The following is a 27,189-nucleotide window of genomic DNA, read 5'->3' on the forward strand; positions in this document are numbered from 1 at the left end:
TCAGTAACCTCATGACCCGGCAAGTCCCCCACTCTACCATTACCATCAAGCCAAAGGATCAACCCTGGTTCAATGAAGAATGCAGGAGGGCATACCAGGAGCAGCACCAGGCATACTAAAAATGATGTCAACCTGGTGAAGCTACAACGCAGGACTGCTTGCATGCCAAACAATGGAAGCACCATGCAGCAGACGGAGCTAAGCAATCCCCTAACTTATTGATCAGATCCAAGCTCTGCAGTCCCGCCACATCCAGTCGTGAATAGTGGTGGACAATTAAACAATTAACAGGAAGAGACACTCCACCAATATCCCCACCTTCAATGATGGGTAAGTCCAGCACATCAAATGCAAAAGGGGAAGGCTGAAGCATTTGCAACTATCTTCAGCCAAAAGTGCCAAGTGGACAATCCATATTTGCCTCCTCCTGAGTTCCCAACATCACTGATGCCAGTCTTCAGCCAATTCAATTCGCTCCACTTGATATCAAGAAAAGGCTAAAGGCACGGGGTACCACAAAGGCTATGGGCCCTGACAACATTCCAGCAAAGAACAAACCGTGTTCCTAGCCAAGCTGTTCCAGTACAGCTACAACACTGGCATCTACCCAGTAATGTGCAAAATTGCCCAGGTATGTCCTTCCCACAAAAAGCAGGACAAATCCAACCCAGCAAATTAACACCACTCAGTCTATTCTCAATCGTCAACAAAGTGATGGAAGGTGTTGTCAACAGTGCTATCAAGCAGCCATTACTCAGCAATAACCTACTCCCTGACGCTCAGTTTGGGTTCTGCCAGAGCCACTCAGCTCCTGATCTCATTGCAGCCTGGTCCAAACATGGGCAAAAGAGCTGAATTCCAGAGGTGAGGCAAGAGTGACTGCCCTTGACATCAAGGCAGCATTTGACCGAGCATGGCATCCAAGGCGCCCTAGCAAAACTGGAGTCAATGGGAATCTGGGTAAAACTATCCATTGGTTGGAGTCACACCTAGCACAGAGGAAGATTGTTGTGGTTTTTGGAGGCCAATCTTCGCAATCGAGGGACATCACTATAGAAGTTCATCAGGGTAATGTCCTAGGCCTAACCAATCTTCAACTGTTTCATCAATGACCTTCTCCCCATCATAAGGTCAGAAATGCAGGTGTTCGCTGATGATTGCACAATGTTCAGTACCATTCCTGACTCTTAAGATACTGAAGCAGTTCATGTCCATATGCAGCAAGACTTGGACAACACTCAGGCTTGGGCAGATAGGCAACAAGTAACATTCAAGCCACACAAGTAGCAGGCAATGACCACCTACAACAGGAGAGAATCTAATCATCGCCCTTTGATATTCAATGGCATTACTGTCACTGAATCCTCTACTGTCAACATCCTGAGAGTTACCATTGACGAGAAACTGAACTGGACTAGTCATATAAACTCTGGGGCAACAAGAGCAAATCAGAGGCTGGGAATTCTGTGGCAGATAACTCACCTTGTGACTCCCCAAAGCCTGTCCACCATCTTCAAGGCACAAGTCAGGAGTCTGATGGAATGCTCTCCACTTGCCTCGCTGAGTGCAGCTCCAACAACATTCAAGAAGCTTGGCACCATCCAGGATAAAGCAGACGCTTGACTGGAATCCGTTCCACCACATAATCATTCACTCCCTCCACCACCACGCAGCAGTGTGTACCATCTACAAGACGCACTGCAGTAACTCACCAAGGCTCATTCAACAGCACCTTTCAAACACGCAAGCTCTATCAGCTAGAATGACAAGGGCAGCAGATGCATGGGAACACCACCACCTGCAAATTCCCTTCCAAGCCACACACCATTTTGACTTGGAACTATACTGGCATTCCTTCACTATCGCTGGTTCAAAATCCTGGAACTCCTTTCCTAACAGCATTGTGGGTGTTCTTACAAAACAAGGACTACAGCGTTTCAAGAAGGTGGCTCACCATCACCTTCTCAAGGGCAATTAGGGATGGGCAATAAATACTAGCCTAGCAAGCGACACCCACATCCTGTGGAAGATTAAAATAAAACACGGTTTCCACTCAACACTACAATTCGATTTACACAAAAACAAAATACATGATTTACTAATGTCAAAGGTTCAGATGTATCACCATATGTATACACACAAATGCATATATACATAATATGCATGCATGTGTAATGTGGCCTGTTTATCTGATACTTAACTAGTGTGATGAAAGTATAATAATTTTCATAATTTTTTCTGGTTAACTGTGAAGTAGGTTTAAGGTTAAGTATAGTTGGGTCTGTGTGTGATTTAATTACATTTGGAGTCAAGTAGGCTGCAAGTTGAAATCATCAAAAGAATCCAGATGCTTGACATGTTAATGAATAAACATGGATGCTGGCTTAGCATGTAAGGTGTGTAGGGAATTTGCATTTTTAGATTAATGAAGAGATATAGCTTGCAAAGAGATCTTAGACAGATTACAACTAGCCAGACAAGCAGGACTAAGGAATCTGTGTATTTTTCCCCAAAGGTTTTCCGACAATATTGGCAACATGAACATTTTTATATTATGAGGGCGATACAGTTTCAAAGACATATGGAACGATAAAATTTACATATTAAAAAGAGAGAAACATATGTAAAAGAGAATGAAAGGCTGTGTGTTAGAAGGCCACGTAAGATTTAATAGGAGTGTGTGAAATAGCCTTAATGAAGCCTCCAGCATTTGTGCACAAGTCTGTGATATAACGAAACTGAAGTTGCGGAAAAGCCATTTGGAATTCCATTGTCAAGTGGGTATTGTGTTAACTTGCTGGTTATGTTTTAAATCTAAAATCTATTCTGGACTGTTGCCTTAAAAGGAGTATAACTGGGGGTCAGGTTAATTAGGAATTTTAGGAGTTATTATAGTATTAAGTAATTGTAGTCTTATGTATGTGCTTGAAAACTTTTATATTTTGTTAATAAATATTTTAATTTAATTTTAAAAATCTCTAAAGGTCTTGGTGGGCTTATTACTTCTGAATTCAGTGCACACATCTTGTAATAAATACAAATCGCAAAATTGTTGTGATAGAGCGACCAAGTTTCCTTTGTGGATTTGGTCCGCCTGGCACACATCATCTGCCATGTCATAACAATAGCTTTTTTTTAAACCCTGAAATCACTGTTCCCCTGGCAGGTATAAAGGCCTACTTGAAGTGCAGCCCTTTAAATGAAGGAGTGTGAACACACTCTAGCATCCCTGCACCCTAAGCTCCTCGACACTGTTTACCTCCCACCCCCTAACAGTGCTCAGCTCCTCCTGAAACCCCCGATTGTGCTCACTCCCTCGAGCACTCCCGGCAGTGGCTATCCTCTCCTGAACACCTGACAGTGCTCAGAACCCATCACCTGACAATGCCCACCCCTTCCTGCCCCCACGACACTGCTCACCACCTTCCAATACTGCTCTCCGCCGCCGGCCCTCAAAACATTGCTATTCCCCTGGCCCTCCGAGCACTGCTCTCCCTCGGGCCATAGACACAGAAAATAAGAGCGGGAATAATGCCATAGAGCCTTCTCTGCCGTTCAATATAATCACAGCTGATCCTCTATCTCAACGCCACACTCCTGCTCTCTCCCCATACCCCTTGACACCTTTAGAGTCTAGAAATCTATTTCCTTCTTAAATATATTCAGATTTGGCCTCCACAGCCTTCTGTAATCGAGAATTCACAGATTCACCACTCTCTGAGTGAAGAAATTTCTCATCTCAGTACTAAATGGCCTACCCCATATCCTGAGACTGTAACCCCTTGTTCTCGACCCCCCCATCCCTGCTTCCAGTCTGTCCAGCCCTGTCAGAATTATATACGTTTCATTGAGATCCCCTCTCATTCTTCTAATCTCAAGCGAATATAGGTCTAGGCAGCCCAATCTCCCCTCATCCGACAATCCTGCCATCCCAGGAATCAGTCTGCTGGACCTTCGTTGCACTCCCTCTATGGCAAATATATCCTTTCTTAGGTAAGATGACCAAAACTGCACTCAATAGTCCAGGTGTGGTCTCACCAAGACCCTGTACAACTGGAGTAAGACATCCATGCTCCTGTACTCAAATCCTCTTGCAATGAAGGCCAAAATACCATTTGCCTTCCTAACAGCTTGCTGCACCTGCATGCTCGCTTTCAGTGACTGGTGTACGAGGACACTTAGGTCCCTTCGTACATCAACATTTCCCAATCCATCACCATTTAAATAATACTCTGCCATTCTGTTTTTTCCTACTCAAGTGGATTACTTCACACTTATCCACATTATACTGCATCTGCCATGTATTTGCCCACTCACTATTTATCTAAATCACCTTGAAGCCTCTTAACATCCTCCTCACCACTCTCATTCCCACCTAGTTTTGTGTCGTCGGCAAACTTGGGAATATTACATTTGGTTCCCTCATCCGAATCATTGATATGTATTATGAATAGCTGGGGCCCAAGCACTGATCCCTGTGGTCCCCCACTGGTCACTGCCTTGCAGCTCCAAAAAAGATCCATTTATTCCTTCTCTATGTTTCCTGACTGCTAACCAATTATCAATCCATGCCAGTATAGTACCCCCAAACCCATGTGCTTTAATTTTGAACATTAACCTCCTTTATCAAAAGCTTTCTGAAAATCCAAACGCATCACATCCACTTGTTCTCCCTTATCTATTCTACCAGTTACTTCCTCAAAAACCTCCAGTAGGTTTGTCAAACATGATTTCCCTTTCATAAATCCATGTTGACTTTGTCTAATCCCACTGATATTTTCTAGGTGTCCTGTTATCACATCCTTTACAATAGGCTCCAGCATTTTCCCTACTACTGACAAGCTAACTAGTCTGTAATTCCATTTTCTCCCTCCCTCCTTTTTTAAATAGCGGGGTTACATTTGCCACCCTCCAATCTGCTGGGACTGTTCCAGAATTTTGGAACATGACAACCAATGCATGCACTATTTCCATGGCCACCTCCTTTAGTACCCTGGGATGTAGATTATCAGGCCCTGGGGATTTATTGGCTTTCCATCGCATTAATTTCTCCAGCTGTATTTTTTTACTGATACTAATTTCCTTCAATTCCTCCTTCTCATTAGACCCTTAGTTCTCTAATATTTCTGGGAAGTCATTTGTGTCTTCTTCCATGAAAACAGAACTAAAGTAGTTATTTAATTGCTTTGTCATTTCCTTGTTCTCTATTATAAATTCTCCTGTTTCAGACTAAGATACCTACATTTGTCTTCACTAATCTTATTCTTTTTACATACTTATACAAGCTTTTAAAGTCTACTTTTATGTTCCTTGCAAGTTTACTCTCATACTCTAGTTTTTTCCTCTTAATCAATCTGCTGGTCCTTCTTTGCTGAATTCTAAACTGCTCCCAATCCTCAGGCTTGCTACTTTTTCTAGCAACTTTATATGACTCCTCTTTGGATCTAATGCTATCCTTAATTTCTTTTGTTAGCCATGATTGGGCCACTTTTCCTGTTGTGTTTTTGCACCAGAAAGGAATGTATAACTGTTGCAATGCAGGCATCTGTTCCTTAAATATTAGCCATTGCCTATCCACCATCATGCCTTTTAATGAAGTTCCCCAATCTATCGTAGCCAACACACCCCCCATACTTTTGTAGTTTTCTTTGTTTAGATTTAGGACCCTAATTTTGGATTTAGCTACTTCACTTTCCATCCAAATAAAGAATTCTATAATGTCATGGTCACCATTCCCTAAAGGACCCCGTACAACAAGATTATTAATTAACCCCTTCGCATTGCACAAAACCAAATCTAAGATAGCCTGTTCCCTGGTTGGTTCCTCGACGTACTGGCGTAAAAAACCATCTCATACACACTCCAGGAACTCATCCACCACAGTATTGTTGCTAATTTGGTTTGCCCAGTCTATATGTAGATTAAAGTCACCCATGATTATTGTAGCACCCTTGTTACATGCATCACTAATTTCCTGTATAATGCCACCCCCTACCTTATCACTACTGTTTGGAGGCCTATAGACAACTCCCGATAATGCTTTCCATCCCTTGTTGCTTCTTAGCTCCACTTACATTCCTGATTCTATATCTTGATTTTCTGAGTCAATATCCTTTCTCACTATTGCACTGATTTCATCCTTTACTAACAATGCCACCCCACCTCTTTTTCCTTTTTGCCTGTCTTTCCTAAATAGTGAATACTCTTGGTATTCAGTTCCCAGCTTTGGTTACCCTGCAGCCATGTCTCTGCAATCGCAATCATATCATATCCGTTTACATCTATTTGCACTGTTAATTCGTCTACCTTATTGCAATGCTCCATGCATTCAGATACAGTGCTTTTAGACTTGTCTTTTTAACATTTTTACACATCTCTTTTTGTACTAATGCCCTATTTGTTGCTAGTCCTTGTATCCTCTGCCTTCCACTTTTGCTTTTTACTTTTCTATCTTTCACTTCTATCTTTGTTTCCCTTTCTTGTGTCTCCCCACTCAGGTTCCCACCACCACCCACCCCCCCACCACTCTAGTTTAAACCCCCACCCCCGCCACAGTACTAGCAAACACCCATGAGAATATTGGTTCTGGTCTTGTTGGGGTGCAACCCGTCCAGCTTGTACAGGTCCCACCTTCCCAGAATGTGTCCCAATGCCTCAGGAATCTAAGTCCCTCCCCCGGCTACACCATCTTTCCAGCCACACATTCATCCGGTCTATTCTCCTATTCCTGATCTCACTAGCACATGGCACTAGGAGTAATCCCAAGATTATTACCTTTGTGCTCCTCCTTTTTAATTTACTTCCTAGCTCCCTATATTCTGCTTGCAGGACCTCATCCCTCTTTTTACCTATGTTGTTGGTTCCGATATGGACCACGGCCTCTGGCTGTTCACTCGCCCCCCCCTTCAGAATGTCCTGCAGCTGCTCAATGACATACTTGACCCTGGCACCAGAGAGGCAATGCACCATCCTGGTGTCACGTCTGTGGCCGCAGAAACATCTATCTGTTCCCCTTAGGATAGAAGCCCCTATCACTATTGCTCTCCCCACTCTTTTTTCTCACCCCGTGCAGCTGAGCCACTCGTGGTGCCATGGACTTGGCTCTTGTTGCATTCCCCTGAGAAACCATCTCCCCCAGCAGTATCCAAAACAGAAAATCTGTTAGAGAGGGAGATGGGCCCAGGGGATTCCTGCACTACCTGCCTAGTGCTTTTACTGTGTCTGGCGGTCACTCATTCCCTTTCTGCCTACGTACTCTTTACCTGCGGTGTGACTACCTCAATGTATGTGCTATCCATGGAGTTCTGAGCCTTCCGGATGCTCCACAGTGACTCCAGCTGCAGATCGAAATGTAATTTCGAGTTGCTGCAGCTGGAAACACTTCCTGCACATGTGGTTGCCCTGGACACTGGAAGTGTCCCTGACTTCCCACAACACACAGAAGGAGCATTCCACATGGCTGAGCTGCCCTGCCACGACTTGCCCTTAAATTACTCCCCTTACTTTTCTTCCTTGGGACCTTACTTTACTACTTATACTTTAAAGACTACTTAATCTAAACTAAACACTATTTTTACTTTAAAGACTGGACAGTAGAAATACTGACCAGGTCCTATTTATCAAGGCCACTGCTCCTCTCGCACTGGCTCCCAGTCCTGCTCGATGAACTTATGTTACCCCTGTGATGTCGCTCTTGGATGTTTTCAAAGCTTTTCAACTCCTGGTCTCCAATAAGCTTCATTCTCAAACTCCAACTCAAGCACTCTAATGGAGCCCAAAGCAGTAGTCCAGTGTGAACACTGTTCTCCCCGCCCCCAACGCCCTCCGAACACTGCTCTCCCCCACCCCTCCGAACACTGCTCACACCCAGGGCCTGGAAGAATTAGGTGCAACTGTGCTAAACACTGGGGCCCGTAAGCTGGGGGTTACCCGGGCTGGGATTGGAAACGACATCCAGACTGAGCAGCAGACCTGAAAGACTGGTTTTTAAAAAAAATCAGAAGCAACAGCCTGATATTTCTGACTTTCTTAAGCTGGTCTTTCAGGACAGTTTCATTGTCAGTAGCTGCGAAGAAGAACTGCTGCTGCTTTCGATTTTCGGGCAGTTTTGTGGTTCTGATTTTTTTTTGAAAAGCCCAGGAAGCTGCTCTAAGGTTGGAAGCAGCAGCAGTTCCTGTTCGCAGATACTGTCAGGAGGGTGCTCTCAGTTAAATATCTGCTTGAAAAATGGCAAGTCTCTGTAATCATTTCAGAGCTAATTAGATGTTGGGAGGGTAAGAGGAGGGTGGGATTGGGATGATATGCTGTGGTGGGGTGTAGGGGTGGCGGGTGATGGGAGGCAGGGGGTGGGGCGGTGAGACACAGGTGGTGAGGGGCAATGAAGGGCAGGGGTGGTGGGACAGCTGGGGTGATATATGGGGGGGATGTGGGGGGGTCACTTTTAAAAGGTTTAGTACCACAAATTTCGCTACTGTACACTTATCAAAATTCTCTTTTGAATTTAAACCACCATGTAAATAGCAGTCTAAAAGTTGTCATCGTGCCCCATGTCCAAACGTAGCAAGATCTGGACAATATCCGGGCTTGGGCTGACAAGTGGCAAATAACACACACCACACAAGTGCCAGGCAATGATCATCTCCAGCAAGAGAGAATCTAGCCATTGACTCTTGACATTCAATGGCATTACCATCGCTGAATCTCCCACTATCAACATCCTGGACGTTACCATTGACCAGAAAATGAACTGGACTAGCCATAGAAATTCTGTGGCTACAAGAGCCAATCAGAGGCTAGGAATCCTGTGGTGAATAACTCACACTCCCTACCATCTGCAAGGCACAAGAATGACTCCCTACCATCTGCAAGGCACAAGTCAGGACTGTGATGGAATACTCTCCACTTGCCTGGATGAGTGCAGCTCCGACAACACTCAAGAAGCTTGAAACCATCCAGGACAAAGCAGCCCGCTTGATTGACACTCAATCCTCAAATATTCACTCCCTCCACCACTGATGCACCGTGGCAGCAGTGTGTACCAACAACAAGATACACTGAAGTCACCAAGGCTCCTTCGACAGCACCTTCCAAATCCATGACCACTGCCATCTAGAAGGACAAAGGCAGCAGGCACATGCTTTCTGTCTCCCTCCCTTTTTGAATAAAGGAGTTGTATTTGCTATTTTCCAATTTAATGGAACCTTCTTCAAATCTAGGGAAATTTGGAAAATTAAAACCAACACATCAAATATCTCACTAGCCATTTCTTTTCAGACCCTGGGATGAAGTCCACCAGGACCCAGGGACTTGTCAGCCCGCAACTCCAAAGATTTGCTCAGTACCACTTACTTCTCTGGCGAATGTAGTTTTCCCGAGTTCCTCCCTCCCTTCCAGTTCCTGATTGACAGCCATTTCTGGGATGTTATTTGTAAACTCTATAGTGAAGACCAATGCAAAATAACTGTTCAATTCATCTGCCATCTCCTTATTTTCCATTATTAACTCCCCAGACTCAATTTCTATAGGGCCAATGCTTACTTTGTTAACTTTAGAATATCTACAGAAACTTTTACTATCTCTTTTTATATTTCTAGCTAGCTTTCTCTCGTACTCTAACTTTTCCCTCCTGGTTAATATTTTAGTCATTCTATGCTGTTTTTTAAATTCTGTCCAATCTTCTCAACTATCACCTATCCTTGCACAATTATGTGTTTTTTCTTTAACTTTGATACTATCTTTAACTTTTTTTAGTTAACCACAGATGGTGGGTCCTTCCTCCCCTTAGAATTTTTCTTTCTTGTTGGAATGTATCTATTCTGTGTATTCTGAAATACCCCTTTAAATGTCAGCCACTGCTTCTCTAATGACCTACCCCTTAACCTCATCTGCCAGTTCACTTTAGCTAGCTCTGCTTTCATGCCCTCATACTCTCTGTCTCGCCACTGCCGCTCTGGCTGATGCGCCGCCACTCACTTTCCTGCTGCTCCTGTTTTTCTACCATGTTTGCTGCTCATAGGCTCAACTGCATCTCACTAGTGAGCCTATTAGTAGCAAGTGTGTGAGAGAATTCAGCACCTTGAATTGACCAAGCAAATCCAGATACTTTGTGAATAAAACCAATCTGATCATACAAATAAACTTGCCTGTACACGCTATTGATTTGCTAGGAGCCCATTACACATTATTAACGAAGACCTATTTCACCCTGAATAACAGGGTTCAAAATACACATGGGCGGCAGGCAAATTCTCCCTCAAAAGCCCGGGAAAATTCAATCACAGGGGCGACCAATGGGAGAAAATGTGGAAGTGACAGAATCAATGAGGAGCTGCTCCTCCAATCACAGCCTTTTCTCTCCTGCACTTGTGAGTGGCTGCGCATCAGCCTGAGCACCAGCAGTGAGCCAAACCCAGTGAGAGAGCTACAGATTACAGAGGGTGAGACAGAAAGAGAAAGAGAGAGAGAGAAAATATATTTTATTACTTGTCTTAAATATGCAAGTAAAACTGAGTTATGATTACAATAAATGGAACTTAGCCTTTGTTTTGTCTGGTAATCGTGAGCACATCTCAAGTAGAATAGAGTTCTCAAGTTGGAAATTCCCCCCACTACTAATCCTCCAGTTTATTGTAGCCTAACCTCTTTGGTGAACTTCAATGTGTTTGGGTATCTTTATTTGTTGTTCTCTCTTGGATAGGGGATTGAAAGTAATTGTTTTCAGATACAAAATTTGCAAAGGCATTGCTCTGTCTGCTGATCTAGTGGAGATGTTAAACTATTTAAATGCAGACAAATATGTTTTATTCAACACCATGTCTGACATTGAGTGAAGGCGATAGTCTATTTCAAATAGATGGGCTAACACTTGAGTTAACTACTGGATTGTCATTTGCCAATAGTCCATTGCAAAAATCATGATGGGTTGAAGCAGACAGTAATTACCAGAAATTTCCTCATAGTAAAATATGCTTCACAGGAAACCAGGAAAATAATCTGAATCATACGACTCCATCAGTTTCTTCCTTATTTATATCGGGATCTGGCTTTTCGGAAACCAGAAAATGTTGTTGCCATCTATTTCATTGTAACCACCTTGTCCTAGCAAACAATACTAAATGCCTTTTCTTGTTCCCTCTGGAGTGTGTCCATGTCCCTCTGGCACTGTTCCCTGGCATCTCACTGCTGCCAATTGTGGCTCTTACCTGATAAGCATTGCATCAGTGAAGGAATAGATTATATAGCCCAGCACTTCAGGTGGACATTCCTGGTCTAGTAACCTCTTTTGTCAGAGCATGAATTTCTACTACCAGATTATGATCCTGATAATAAGGTAAAGGGGTGTAGGGTTTTTTTGGGGGGGAAATGCGTGCCCAAAATCCAGAAATAAAGTCCATGGATCAGATTCGCTGAGTTTCCAAGCTGCACAGTGAGCATTATCTGAAGCCCATTATTTAAAAAGCCAATACAGAAATTGCACTGCAAGGTATTTAAGATGGCTGTGCAAACAGCTAGGACAACAGCATCCAAATTTGATGATGTTTCTCTGGAATGACTGTTGGGTGTGGTCAGGTACAGGGTAGACGTACTTCTTTGTCTCCCACAAAGGGAGGAAAAAACCCACTGCTCTCACCAAGAAGGCGTGATGCGTGATTGGAGGCGGGCAGCAGCAATATTGTTCCCCGATCTTGGATGCAGTTCAGGAAGCAGTTTAATGACTCAACCAGGTCAGTTGCAGATTTACCTACGTCTCGTGGTGCAATTGCCCCCTCCCCCTCATCACACCACTCAGCCCCCCAACCCTGTCCTGCCAAGCAGGCTCCAACACTTCTCACACTCACTTAAGTTTCAGCAGCACCCATCCTTCACTATCGGTGCACTTTCCTATGTGTTGATCCACCGCTGCCACTCAGCCCAATCCTTGTGTAAGTGGGCGAATAACTGGCCTTTGCTCACTCACTCAGATCTTTCTTTGCCCCAGAGTGCTAGTTGTTTGCAATTAATTGTTTAAAGGGGCTGCAGATGTGAGACTCAAACCCAATAAGTTACCTTATTGCAAGTAGTTAGAATTTTCATTTTGGAAATGGAGTATGGGAGATCTATTTATAATAAATTAAGAGGAACTTAATTATAGATTCCAAATGTAAAGATTACACACAGTGTTTTGTGTTACTTTATCTCTCTAAAGAAGGAAACCTTAAAAAACACACAAATACAGAAGGTAATGTTACTACATGACTGCATCACCTAATAAAGGAGTTAGAGAGAGTGAAAAAGGAGCCCATGAAAATCAAAAAGTAGCCCTTGAGAAAAGCTCAAGAGCCCTTGAAAAATAAGTATTTTGACCCCTGCCTAATAACTGCATATAGTGGGCCATTTTTATATGCCACAAATATCCACATGTAGACAGGAAATTCAATGCATAAAAATTCACTTTTAAAGTTTGATTTTGTAGCTAGAGCTGCTGCATCCTTGTTGTTTGGCTTAACTCATTTGACCTCTCAGTTAATATTAGAGCTGTCAGAATGGAAGCTTTTCACATCTGAAATTTTCTGAACTTAACACAAGATTGTTTTCCATAATACAGAAAAAGTATTGAAATAGGGTTAAGAGAAGACTTTGCTCTCGAAGTCTGGGACAATATATTGTCACACTTTTAACAGCCAGTTCAGTGTTAATGACTGTATTTCAGTCTCAAAAATATGTTTTAGATCGTCTTAAAGTTCTCATACACATCTTGTGGGATTTTCTCATTAGGTAGCAAAATGCTTTCAGTTTTTCTTGGAAACCCTCCACATTTCAAGAGTGCAGTGTGATTAGAAGTTCCTCATTGCTGCATTCTCTACAATAAATCAGTCAAACAAAAGGTGGCTGGTCATAGTCCAAAGACTTTCCTTCAAAAAAAAATCTCACCCGGTTAAGTTCATTAAGTTCTCAGGAGTGAGATACTGTTAGGAAGACATATTAGTTATCATAATGTTATTAGAATTTATTGTTAAGTAGAGTAATTGTGTGTGTGTGTGTGTGTGTGTGTGTGTGTGTGTGGGTGTGATTTAATTGAATTAAAGGCAGCTGGTCTGAAGGCTTTGGTGTATTAAAAGATAAGCTAGGTTTGAAATGTTAAGTAGGTAAACATAGGTGTAAAGGGAACATTTGCATTTTCAAATAAACCAGGCTAGATTGTTTTCAAAGGAGGGGTGAAATGTGTCACCTAGCCAGGTGAAGTTCAGAAATAGTGGGCAGAATTTTCTGCCCGGCGGGTTGGCAGGCCCGACTCAATCTCCGGCGGGCGGGGAGCCGATCCCTGCCGGAGAAGCAGACCCCGCTGCCATTTTACATGGGCGGGCCCGCCCAGCGTGACGTCCAGCAGGAAGCGCTTTGCACTTCCTGTGTGGGCGGGGGATTTCCCAAAAGCAAGAGTGCGCTCTTTCGTGCGCATGCGCACGAAAGAGCGCATATCTCCCTGAGGCTAAGTCCTGCCTCAGGGAGATCGCTGGCGCTTTTAAAAAGATTACAAATAGAAATTTTTTAAAATCCTTAACATGCCCCCCTCATGTGACAATGTCACATGAGATGGGACATGTTCATAAATTACAGTAAAACTTAATTAAACTGTTTAAAACCCTGCCTCAGGGAGATCGCTGGCGCTTTTAAAAAGATTACAAATAGAAATTTTTTAAAATCCTTAACATGCCCCCCTCATGTGACAATGTCACATGAGATGGGACATGTTCATAAATTACAGTAAAACTTAATTAAACTGTTTAAAACCCTGCATGAAACCTCATCCCGCCGCTGGATGAGGTTTCATGTTTTTTCTATTGCCTGCTGGGGCTCCTGGCCTGCCCGCCAACCTTAAGGTTGGACGAGCAGGTCCTTTAGTTGTTTAAATGATCCTGTCAATGGCCTCAATTGGCCATTGACAGGTCGGCGGGCGCACAGCTGATTTTGCTGTGCCCCTGCCTTCCTGAAAATTTAAATGGGGCGGGATGGCATCGGGGGTTCCCCCCCCGACGTCATCCTGCATCATTTTACATGTCGGCGAGCGGGCCCCACCCCCTGCTCGCTGACGGCAAAATTCTGCCCAGTGTGTTTATTTTTCCCCAAAGATTACTAGTAAAATTAGTACTATGAGAGATTTTTATTATCAGAGAGGTAAAGTCCAAAGACATAATGAAACAATGGGAATTTGCATTCAAAGGGGAAAATATGTATAAAGGAGCAAAGGTTGTGTGTAAAGGCAGGAATTCTAAGATATAAACAGGTGTGAAAAGCTTTCAGCATCTAAGCCTCAAGTTGCTGTCTACAAAGAACCGAAGTTAAGCAAACTCACTTTGAATTGGATTGTTCAGGGTGTCATGTTCTTTGCCTGTCTTTGCCTGATTCTTTTCAAATCTATATGTCTTATTGTTGCCTTATTGAAAGTGTAACTGGGAGTTAGATTAACTAGAGGATTTAGAAGTTATCATAGTAGTGATTTGTAGATTTTGTATGTATTTAAAATCATTTCTTCTATAAATAAAGGTTTAAGTTAGTTTTGTAAGAAACCTAGAAGACTTGGTGGCCTTATTACTACTGAATTCAAGGCACACATCTCGAAATTTATACAAATTGCTAAACAGTTGTGGCAGTTGTTTTGAGTTTCCCTTTGGGGTTTGAGCAGCTCAGCATTTATCATTAGCTGTGCCATAACAGATAGGAATGAGAAAACTACAAGTTCAGTGGTCAATATGCATCAATTATAAGAGTCATCCTTGGGCCCCTTTCCTTAATAAAGGTGCAAGCAATTATATCGAAAGTATAAAAAGGATGGGGGTCAGTTAGTTCAGTTGGCTAGATGGTTTGCATCTAGAAAAACACGAAAAGCATGGGTTTGATTACTGCTCCTGTTGAGGTAGGCTTGGGATCTATCTCCTCGTCCTGCCAGAGAGTGGAGGCAATGGTAAACCACCACTGACAAAAACTGCAAATTAAACAGCTGAGCACATGCGACAATGACAGCGAAAAGGATAGATGAAATTTCATTCCCAGGGAATGAAAAAGCCACACAAGACTCCAAGTTTTCAGCTTCTCAAGCAGAAGACTTAGGTTTTTTAAACTTCTGGAGGTTAAAAAGTAATTTTTCAATTGGTTAATGTTCCTACAAAGGTGCTGGACTGTTAGGCTCGGTTACATAAGGTATAGAATACCCCAATTTAATGGAGCCTCATTCCTATCTGTTCATTTAATTCAGTAATGTCTGTGTTGATGAGGGCCGACTGGACTCTAATTGAGAGCAATAAGGCAAGCCCAACAACACTTCCTGCTTTAGATTAGATTGTTCATGCGTCATTACAAGTGCTGTACTCAAGTGTTTCCCAGATGTTCTCTCTGCCAAAGAGAAATAAATTTGTGGGAGCTACGAAAAGGGAATAGTCAGTCGATTATTCTTCACAACCTTTGCCTCTAATTTCTCCCTGTAGACACAGCCACATCGGTTGGGCCAAAAACTGTCTCATCAACAGACTCCAGTGCAAGGATATCCTATTTAACCTGCCATTTGGGATTCCGAATTTCACATTTGCTACAAGGTAAAAGCTGTATAGTTATTTTTTAGCTGTGATTCTATGATTGACATTGAAGACATGCATTACCTCTGTATGCCCTGAGCAACAGAGTCAAATCTATGGCTTTGTTGATAATAAATTTGGCAGGCATCTAAATGGTACTTTTACTCAAAAATTAGGAGGTCCAGCTGACCATAAGGCTGAATGTCTGCTCACTAGGGTTCTTCCCAAGTGTATATACTATAAGCCATTCAAGTATGGTAGACAATGCAGTCCTTTTAATTACAGGTAAAAAAATGTACATCAACAGGCACTTTGTAAAGGGATTCAGAACTAAGATTAAGACAGAGGCTTAAAACTCAGTAATGGCAGCAATGGCTAGTAACTAGAATACAGATAAAATGTTGACTGCATGCAAATATTAGTTTTTTTACATCTGTGACTTCAACCCAAAAGACTCAACTAATACTAAGTAGATGACCGTATGAAAATGAATCCAGGTTCAGAAGTGGCAATCTCTTGGGGGATTGCAGAAGTCCAGGATTAGCATTCTTTCATTTTCCTACCTTGTGGCTCTGCAGGAGATAAGAATTTACAGATACTGCTCCCGACAGAATCTTGAATCCAGGTTATAGAGAATGAACAACTATGGTTACAAAGTGAAAAGGTGTGTATCCACAAGAACGTTCAAATGAATTGATAGGTAATCATAATGGATATTGTCCAAACTATTAAAAGAAAAGAACTTCCTATTGAAAAAAAATAAAAGCCAATATCATATATTTGAAAAACATGGCTGAAACTTGAGAATTACACGTATAAGCAAAAGGAATCCACAAAATAATGTTCAGTTGTAAAGAGCATTGTGGGAATGAGAGAATATTTGGAAAATAGTGTCACATATTGCATACAAGAAGAAAATAATTTACATAATTCCTATTTGGGAGGGAAAAGACAGGAAGAAAAATCCACAAGAGTGCAATAATTCTTTCAATTTCCAGTGTTGAATTGCCTTGACCCCCCCACCCCCCCCCCCCCCCCCCCCCCCCCCCCCGGGCTCAAAACAGCCTTTTTGAATAAAGAAAAATATACTATCCTCAAGGTGGAAGTGGGCAACCATTAAAGTTTTGTACTAGATTCCAGAGTTGAACTGTCCGATTGCAAGGGAACCAAGTCTCTTTCATAAAAACAATCCTTCAAAATTGATGGAGGTGGGATGAAAAGCTAACAGATGAATTCAGGGGAGGAGAGAAGAGAACAGTGAAAAAAATACGGATCATACATTTATTCTGCACATCAATGGCCGAATGTATCACGTGCTGCCATGTGATTCTCTTCACTTCAAACTCATTACGCTATTACCAGACTAAGACATAGCCTGAGTCCACTATCGGTTTGCCTTACATAAACACATATTGAATAAACTAATTTACACTACACAATAGTGAAACCTACATTTCACTATTCTCCTTGAGACATTAAGTAATAAAAACACCACTTGCTTCCTCTCTAAACATGGAATTTAAGTAGATGTTTACTTCCTGTAGCATCAATCTGACCTAGATCTCCTGCTATTCTGACACAAAACAGCTGTTAGGCTCCTGGCTAAAAGACGGAAACACTGCTTTTTTAGGCAAAAATATGATATGAACCCCTATGGCATTAAGCAGAAACAAAAGGTGCAAATAGACTGCATCTCACATTAATATTTTAGATTAACAGCCATTCATAGGCTAACACTTGGAATGCTCGTCCATCTAAACACAATCGCCACCTCACAAAGGCTTTGGTCAAAGAGAGGACTGCAAAATGCCTCCAAAGCATCAAACCAAGTAGATTGAACAGAACAACACCTAGGCAGTAAGAGATCCCCAAGTGCTTCTAAGGAATAATGCACAGTGATCCCTCTTACATCCTAATACCTGATGCAAACCAACACATCTAGCAGAAAATTGCTAGCTAAGACAGATTTAAATCCTGTGTGAGCCGCATAAACTTTTCAAGTACTGTTTCTAGTAATAAAGAATTCCAGATGAAAAATGTAAGAGCAGAGTTTGTCATAATGTCTCATCAGAACATTTCCTGTGTCTATTTATGTATTTATCTTTTGAATAAAACAGACTGCTGGCTTGCAAGGTTTTCAATTAAGCATATTCCTCTGGCAAATATCATCTACACTGTCCCAAGGATTAGTCTGGGAGAAACAGGCTTTAAGATCAAAGAAATTATCATATGCATTTTCCAGAGTTGTTCACTTTTATTCAGTCCATGTCAGTTGTCAGGCTGGGTGACATGGGGTGAAGTAAAGGAATAGTTAATTCCTGTGTAATCTTTGTAACATAGAGGTAACATTATGAAAAGAAAACAGAATAGTACAGTTTTTGAATAGCATTTGTGAGCACAACTTTGTAATATTGAGAGATCTGTTTGCGGATTCTGATTTTAATTTCCTATTAAACTTGCTTTATATCTGTTGCCTGACAGTCTATTAGCCAGGCTATTTATCCACCTGTTGGTGAATTCTAAGAACAAAGCAATTTCTGGGAGCTAATTAGCAGAATAAGGAGTTTCTACCAGGTATGCCACCTTATCAGATATTTTGCACACAACATCATGCTTTGATTCACTGAGACAAGAGCTTGCTTAAAGGAGTAATCGTTTACACTGAGCAAGAAAAACGTAACTAATGACAGCCAAAATTAGAATAAGTTCTTCAGGAAAAAAACATTCCAAGTTACACCTTGTTCTTTTCTGTAATTAGTATATTGTGCATTTCACAAAATATTGGTCAATGTGTTACATTCTAACATTTAGGCTGAGAATTTAATTCAAATGTGAGACAGAATTGCTTTTTTACCTGAAATGACTCCGACTGTGCAAGTGGGGTATTGCAGGCTTCCAAAAACTGATCCTCCTGGATCCCAACGTCTTGAAGATAGCCCTCTAACAATTGTTCTACCTGCAGTGCAACAGGATAAATTAAATATGTAAAAAAAGTGAAGAACCACCAAAAATAGACAATTGAACAGAACAAGACTGCACAGATTTAAATGATTTGCACAAGCAGCAGATATGACATGAGAAAAAACTTTTTCACACAACGTGTGGTTCAGGTCCGGAATGCACTGCTGGAAGTGTGCTGGAGGCAGGTTCAATCGAGGCATTGAAGAGGGCATTAGATGATTATTTGAACAGAAACAATGTGCAGGGGTACGAAGAAAAGGCAGGGCAATGGCACTAGGTCATAATGCTCATTTGGAGAGCCGGTGCAGATACGATGGGCCGAATGGCCTCCTTCTGTGCCATTAAAATTCTATGATTCTGTGAACTTAACATTTAGCTCTTGCAGATTTCAAGACTTCAGGCAGGTTCAAAATAAATTGTATCGAAAAGGGAGAGCATTCTATCAATATTTACTAACAGAAAATTGATGACTCCTTTAGATGTTACATGCTCTCTTTTTCTTTATCGTTTTTTTCACTTGCACTCTTGATTTTTTTTCTCTACCTTCTCTAGCTTCTTTCTTTTTTGTTTAATGTTTGCCTGTGCAAATTATAAAAAGGAGGCAGATGACCAGCTGCAGACTAGAGACAAAGTTATGTGACCAATCATGAACACAAATACAATAAATGTTTCTTTTCCCATGATTATTGTCCAGATTATTGCATAAAACAATTCAGGGTCTAATTAATTTTTTGTACAAGCAATGTGTCTCCTGGTTCATAGAAGTTCAAAATAATCATACTTTTAACTCAAAATGCCAGAGCTTCATCAGGTGTATTTCTTGCAGCTCTCCACGTGGCTGGTGGACTGATACAATGTTGCTCAGCAGCTGACTCCAGTGCAGCAGTAACCGTAGCAACCTGAATGTATCTATGTAGAATCTATGTAGAATATATATAATATATATTTGAGGAAGATCAACTTTTATAATAAACCTAAGACCTTTAAAGTCTGTTATAGCTTGTTCGCATCTCAAAATATTATTCATGGTGTCGCTTAATTGGTAGGATGCCATGCTTCCATCTTGCAGATTTGACATTCATTGCTCAGCAGCGAGTTGGCATACTGCACAGGCGATGTTGTGCATGTTTCTCTTAGTGTTGTAGGAGTTATGCTCGATGTTGCTAATGTGTCATTTGCTGGTGATGCTGTCAATGTCATCTCGCTGGTTAGTGTATGTTGCTGGTATTGTTGACTTTTTCTGCTTTTCCAACTCAGGTGTAGGTTGAATATGGATTCTGTTTCTTCTCATTTGCTTGCCGGTTATGGTCTTAATGATGTATGACCTTGGAGTCTCAGCTTCACCAACAACTTATGCTGGGTTCCAGGTTTTCAGGATTTGATTCACGTACAGCTCATTATTTCAAATACTCAAGCAGGGATTTGGCATCCTTGAAGTGCTGACCTCCTTCTATCTGTGCATCAGTGAGTTGTTGATTTACTTCCTCCTGGTCACTGGAGGAAGAATGTTGCTTGGCAGAGTTGTCTTATACTTTTTTCCATTCAACAGCTTTGTAGGTGATTTCATGTCAGCTTTGAGAGGTGTAGATCGGAGTGACAATAAGGTAAGAACTGGCCTTTGTCTCAGCATATCATGGAGGGCTCCCTTGACTGTCTGGACGTATCTTTCTATAAACCCGAGTCCCCTTGGGTAATGTGGTGATGAGGTGGATGATGTTGAACCCACAGAGTTCAGCAAATTCCTTAAATTCTCTGGAGATGAATTGGGTTCCATTGTCACATATTATTCTTTCAGGAAGCCCTTGTTCAGTGAACAGAATTCATACTGCTGAGATGATTGTTGTAACTCTCAAATCTTTCACCTTTTGGATAAATAGGAACTTGAGTAGTAGTCTGCAATTGTCAGATACAATTCTTGATTTTGGGTGAATAAATTGGCTCCCACAGTATGCCATAGTGTGGGTGGTACTTCAGTAGCTATCATGTTTGTTTTCTGCTGTTTTTTCTGTACTTCTGGCATGCATTGCATATGGATACCATTCTTTTGATGTCTTTGTAAATGCCAATCCAGTACACAGCTGATCTGGCTCTAAGCTTATGCTTCTCCATTCCCATGTGGCCTTCATGGAGTTTCTGGAGGTCTTCCTACATTGTTTTGGGACTGATTATTCTGGATTCAGTTAGCAGAATAACATCTTCTGTGAGAGATGATCTCCAATAGACCAATATTACCGTATTGCTGGCTGTATTTGCTGTATCTTATCAGGCCATCCCCAGGTCACTTGTTGAGAGAGCATCTGTAATTCTTTGCCTTTTCTGGTCTCATTTCTAATTTGACTCAGTTTTGGTGGTGTTTTTTCCAAAAGGTGATTGATGGATTTTTCTTTAATTGATTCATGGGACGTGAGCGTCACTAGCTAAGCCAGCTTTTACTGCCCATCTCTAATTACCCTTGAGATGGTGGTGGTGGTGAGCTACCTTCTTGAACCGCTGCAGTCCCTGTAATGTAGATACACCCACAGTGCTGTTAGGGAGGGAGTTCCAAGATTTTGACTCAGCGACAATAAAGGTAAGGCGATATATTTCCAAGTCAGGATCATGAGTGGCTTGGAGGGGACTTTCCAGGTGGTGGTGTTCCCATGTGTCTGCTGCCCTTGTCCTTCCATATAGTAATGGTCGTGGGTTTGATAAATGCTGTCTAAGGAACCTTGGTGCGTTGCTGCAGTGCGTTTTGTGGATGGTACACACTGTTGCCACTGTGCGTCGGTGGTGGAGGGAGTGAATATTTGTGGATGAGGTGCTAATCTTTATGCCGAGATCTTATATCTCATGATTTTCCTGTGGTACAACCAAGAGAGGGCATTTGCTAGCACCATTTCTTTTCCTGGTTTGTATTTTAGAGTGAAATCATAACTCTAAAGCTTCAAGAGCAACCTCTGCAGTCTTGCTGGTGCTCTACAGATTTTTCTTGTAGATCTGCTCTAGTAGATGATGCTTATTCTCCACTATGATCTTTCTTCCATTAGATATATATGGAGTTTCTCACATCCATACATGACTGCCCAAAAGTTCTCTTTCTATGTTGGCATACCTAGTTTTAACTGATATTATAGCTTTGATGCAAAAGCTATTGGTTTTCACCCTTTGTAGAAACATCTACTTAGAATGACAGGCTTCTTTCTGTTATAGTATGACAAACTTGTCTCCTTGCATACTACTTCTTTGTGTTTGTTGAAACTCCTCTCATGTGACTCCAAACACTGGTACTCAGCTTCTACTTACATCAGCTCTCGTTGCTTTGCCAAGTGTTCTGACATGAGGTATGAAAGAACCCATGTACTGGATATATCCAAGGAAACTTTTCAACTCTTTCTCATCTCTTGGAGCTTCCAGAGAGAGAACTGTGACTTTTTCAGGGCTCTGCTTGACTCCGTCAGCTGTGTAAACCATGCTAAAGAACTGGCATTTTGTCACCTTCACAATGAATCTGTCTGCGATTTATTTGATCCCAGCTTTCCTGGTTCTCTCCATGGCTTCAGATAGACAATCGTTATGATCTTTTCCATCTACACTATAGATCTGGATATCATCAACTATGCACGATGCTCCCTCACATCCTCTATGTCTCATCTATTTTCTGCTGGAACACAATCTAGTTCACTTTAAGCCCAAAAGGTAGAATCAGAAATTTTTAACTGCCAGTGTGTTAAATGTTGTCAATAGTGAATGATCCTCGTCAAGCTTCACGTTCCAGTAGCCATTTCTGGCATCTAGCCGGTTGAAAATGTTTGCCCCTGCCAGTGCTAGCGTGATCTCTTCTAGTGTTGGAATAGAGCAGTGACTCTTTATTACTTGATTAAGATCTTTGGGATCCAGGCAAATTCTTGGCTTCTCTCTCACCATGATGGAATTTACCCAATCTGTATTCTCTGGTGATCACTTTCTTTTCTTCCAACTCTTGGAGCTCTCTTTAGAGCCTTCCCTTTAGTTCTATTGGTATTTAAAATGGTGATAACTGGTTTAAATCACTGGGTCAATAGTGATGGAATACTTAAAACCTTCAAAGTATCCAACTCTCTCATCAAAATGTTCTGGATACGTTTGTACCAGATTCTCCTTGCTTCTGATTGGAGGACACTTTCCAATGGGTGTACAACCCTCAATGTTGCGTCCTTCACCTCATGACTTATTTAGATAAGCTGCAGCTCTCCTCAATTGCTCAACGTCAGGACCATCTATTTCAGTGATGTAAAACATACAGTTAACATCTTTTCCTGTGTGTATCCCTCTGATTTGGGTTGTTCCTAGCCATCGAATGTCAGCTCCCCCATATGCCATTAGCATGATGTTGCTCAGTTTCAGAGCATCTTTCCTTGGGTGACTATTTTCTTTCAAATTTTCAGGAAAGATCTTCTGGTATAGTCTAAACAGGATGACGTCACTCTGTGCTCTGGTATTAACCTTCAACTTCTGATGTATGGCTGTGGCCTTATTTCTCACCCTCTTCCTGATCTGAACGATTGAGTGAATTTATTTTCTCTGGGTACTGTCGCATCTAGCCATTTCATGCAGTTGTATGTTTCCTACATCTATTGCATTCTCAAACTCTCTGTCATCTTCCAGGGTATGGATGCTTTGGTTTCTTTTCCTTCTCATTCACCATGTTGCTATGCCCCGCTAACTCCTTTACCATCATCTTTAGTTCTGTCCATCTTTTCCCCGTGATTTGATTTTCCATAAGCTCTGTGATTGATCCATATGTGTGAGAGATTTTATTCTGTGAACTCACGTGGTTGTCCACAGTTCCTGTTAATCTTTCTCCGCCTGTTGTGCATTCTTTTGTTGCTGTTTCACTGCATCAACCCTGCTGTGTTTCTCATGACTGAACTGAAGATTAGCCATTTGGGTAGTCAGCATCTTCATCTGTCCACTCAGGCCTTCATGTGCTCTGGCAATGTCTACGGCCTGCAACATAGTGAGCTTGTCATTTCCAATCAAACCTTTTTGTACTTCAGGGTGTACAGAACCCTAAATGAGCAGGTTTTTCAGTCTTTCATCTATTTTCTTGAACTTACATTTTCTGGCTGCATTTTTCAATCTTGTTATGTAGGATTGGAATACCCTCTGACAGAGAAATTTATGGAATATAAAATCAAAACCCACGGACATATTTTGATCTCGTGTTCAGTACTATAAAAATACTAACGCCAAGCTGCAGCCAACAGCACAGGGCTGGGCAGCAAGGGGTTAATTCGGACATCTAGCAAAAACAATGACTCATCAAAAGGGTTCGGACATTGTTCCCTGACAACACTTAGTCAATGGTACCAGGGAAATGCCATTACCTGCCATCGACTAATGCAATAAAGAAATCTGATTACCCAATACAATGGCACAAAGGACATATCATCAATACAATACACTCAAGGAATTATGCAACTAAGGTTTGCACCACAGACAATAGTACTGGAATAAGGTCATTCAAACCCATATTAACCTTGGAGCCAGGTACTGTTACTGTGCCACCTCAAACCACAGGAGAATTACTCATACAGTGAGAACTGATAATATTTGTCTGGATGCATCTTCCATGGAAAGCCCCATATTGTTTCAACCAGCAGCAGCTGACTGCATTTGTCTGGACTTTGCATGGAATCAACTAACTGGACATTGGAACAACAGGAAATATGTTTTGAAATGTCCTAGTTAAATTATTATAAAAGAAGAGCACATCAGAGTATCTGGACTGTAGTCAGAAGGGTCAAGGCTGGTCACCTTGACTCAGGGCCTGCAATCAACACTGGTCAGACCAGTTGTGTTGTGGACTGTAAGCAGTTGTTTTAATTCTGTGGTTTTCCCATGTTATTTTAGTTTTGTATCAGTATTAGGAACAAGGTCATGGTTTAGCCTCCAATGGGACAGGGTTCTGGGTAACACACTGTAATTGTAACTGTATTTCATGATTGCGGAATGCAGACCTTCTCCAAGGGCGGTGGGTGACTCAATAAAGTGATTATGAATTATCAGAAGAAACTTGTCTTGCTGGTCATTCTGTTCAAGCCATACGCTTGTGAATCTGATGTCAAGAAACTTGAGTGTGGGAAGCGTTTCTGAGGGAAAAGGGGCACCCCTACAGAACTGGCGACTGTGCGACAGGACACCAGTTGGTGATATGGCTGAACAGACGGTACCACGGACAAAGTGGGAGAGGAAAAGTGATCCTTTGGTGACAATGGAAATGAGGTTACAGAAATATATCTGTGAGAAGTTAAAGCCAAGTAAGGCTTAATTAAGGGAAATAGCTAATTCAGAGGATCCATTAGGATAGGTCAAGGGGCGGACTGAGTCATCCCAAAGGCGGAAGAAGATAGAAAAGGCAGGGTGGTTGTATGGATAAGACCATCAACACAGTAAAGACCAATGTGAAAATATTAAACTCAGACAAGAAGTAGTTCCTGAGAAAACAAGACAGGAAAGCGGTAATTAACCGTTTGAAGAAGGAACTTGAGGAACAAAAGACAGAAAGGGCCACTAAACAGCCAAGGCATTAACAGATCATAAACTATTATCAAGGCCAAGTCTTTAAGATAGAGGAAGAGAGAAACTAGCATTGGAGGTTATATTGAGGTCGAGGCACAGGCTGAGGACTTGAAGGCGGCTCACCGTTTGGTAAAGGAACAAGGTCCCTTTTGAAGTAGAGAAGTTGTCTAATAACTGCTTACTGAGTGCCTGGCGGAGGGGAACAGGGTCCCTTTTGAAGAAGTTGTGTTCATCCAAGAATGGATAGAGGAGAAAAAGCTAAGAGCTGAAATGGTAACGCACCTTTTGGTTGGAAGATAAAAACAAAAAACTACTGCGGATGCTGGAAATCCAAAACAAAAACAAAAAATTACCTGGAAAAACTCAGCAGGTCTGGCAGCATTGGCGGAGAAGAAAAGAGTTGACGTTTCGAGTCCTCATGACCCTTCAGCAGAACTGAGTGAAGTTAGGAGAGGGGTGAAATATAAGCTGGTTTAAGGTCGGGGGGGGGGGGGGGGGGGGGGGGAGTAGGGACAAGCAAGCAGTGATACAGATGACCGTTTCTTCCCCCTCCCTTTTGTTTTTTCCAGTAATTTATATAGATTTTTCTTTTCCCACCTATTTCCATTATTTTTAAATCTATAACTATAATACCCTGTCAGTCTTTCCACCCCACCCCCACTAGAGCTGTACTTTGAGTGTCCTGCCATCCATCCTTAATTAGCACATTCTCTTAGATAATATCACCACCTTTAACACCTCCCTGTTCCTTTGTCTGTAACATCTTTTGATCATCTGTATCACTGCTTGCTTGTCCCTACAATCCCCACCCCCCCAACTTCTCCACCACCCCCCCCGCCCTTAAACCAGCTTATATTTCACCCCTCTCCTAACTTCACTCAGTTCTGCTGAAGGGTCATGAGGACTCGAAACGTCAACTCTTTTCTTCTCCGCCGATGCTGCCAGACCTGCTGAGTTTTTCCAGGTAATTTTGTTTTTGTTTTGGTTGGAAGAGTTTATTGTGCTGAAAAATGTGGCAATGTTTTTCAGGAGTCAAAGGATGTAAGATGGAGGGCATGCAAGGAAAGTTGGAATTTAAAAGGGAAAATGGGCAGGCAACAGGTATTGGTTACTGCTGAGATAAGAGATGAGCTCCTCTATCAGCGAGACCATGGTCTAGCTGTTTGCGTAAGGTTGAGATATAAGAGAAACTTTGGGGTTAAAGAAAATGGTTAGGGGAAAGTAAGAAATTAAGTTCATAGACCCATAGTAAAGTTAAAATGCTGTATGAATGGTAAAAGAAAGCTTGTGTACACGTGAGTGGATTCAGTTTCTGTGTGTTTTAAATCCAATTGTGTTGTTCATGTGCTTGAGTGAGAGAGAGACTAGGTCTATAGTCATCTTTGATTTCCTTGTGTATTTGCAAGTCAGTGTTTGGGTCACTTAAAAGTTGTTTAATCCCTTGTGGTCTGTTTTTGTACATAGTTTTAAATCAGTTGGTTGTTTAATGTGTTTCAAAAGCTGTATTCCTTTTTCAATTGGTGCAAGTGAGAAGTTATGGTAACATGAATGTTGGACTGTACAAAAAAACGATTGTGTTCTTTGTTCTGAGAAAGAAAAAGGTATAGTGGGTCCTCTCCCATGTTTTGTGAGGCTGCTGTTAGGTTTAAATTTTGTCTGAGGTTAGGATGTTGCCCAGAGGTTGACTGATATTATATCTTTAAAAAGTGCTTTAGTTAAGTTCCAGCAATATCTTTTTGCAGTGATTTTAATGGGGAGGGTGGGGAGTTCCAGAGGACCGGAGAATTGCAAATATCGCATACACTCTTGTTCAAAAATTGGTGTAAGAATAAACTCAGCAACTGCAGGCTAGTCAATTTAACCTTAGTGGAAGGAAAGCTTTTAGAAAAGAAAATGTGGGCCTAAATTAACAGTCACTTGGACCAATATGGATTAATTAAGGAAAGCCAGCACATATTTGTTAAGAGCACATTGGGTTGATTGAGTTTTTGATTGAGTTTTTTGATGAAGTAACAAAGAGGGTTGAAACGAGTATTGTGGTTGATGTGGTGTACTTGAACTTCCAGAAGGCATTTGATAAAAGGGGCACTTAACAGGTTTGTCAGCAAAGTTAAACCCATGGAATAAAAAGGGATTGTGGCAG

General features: G+C 41.7%; 1 protein-coding gene across 4 annotated transcripts in view; it reads right to left on the reverse strand.

The window, feature by feature from the left end:
- The window catches only part of cfap36 (cilia and flagella associated protein 36), a 137,646-nt gene that overhangs the window by 98,273 nt on the left and 12,184 nt on the right, over window positions 1-27,189 (reverse strand). For all 4 annotated transcript variants that reach the window (XM_078556967.1, XM_078556968.1, XM_078556965.1 and 1 more), the window contains exon 3: window positions 18,400-18,501. In XM_078556967.1, the coding sequence (XP_078413093.1) occupies window positions 18,400-18,501 (102 nt within the window). The remainder of the gene's footprint in view (window positions 1-18,399; window positions 18,502-27,189) is intronic.

Source organism: Cetorhinus maximus, chromosome 14 (assembly GCF_964194155.1).
Source record: "Cetorhinus maximus chromosome 14, sCetMax3.hap1.1, whole genome shotgun sequence".
NCBI lineage: Eukaryota > Metazoa > Chordata > Chondrichthyes > Lamniformes > Cetorhinidae > Cetorhinus > Cetorhinus maximus.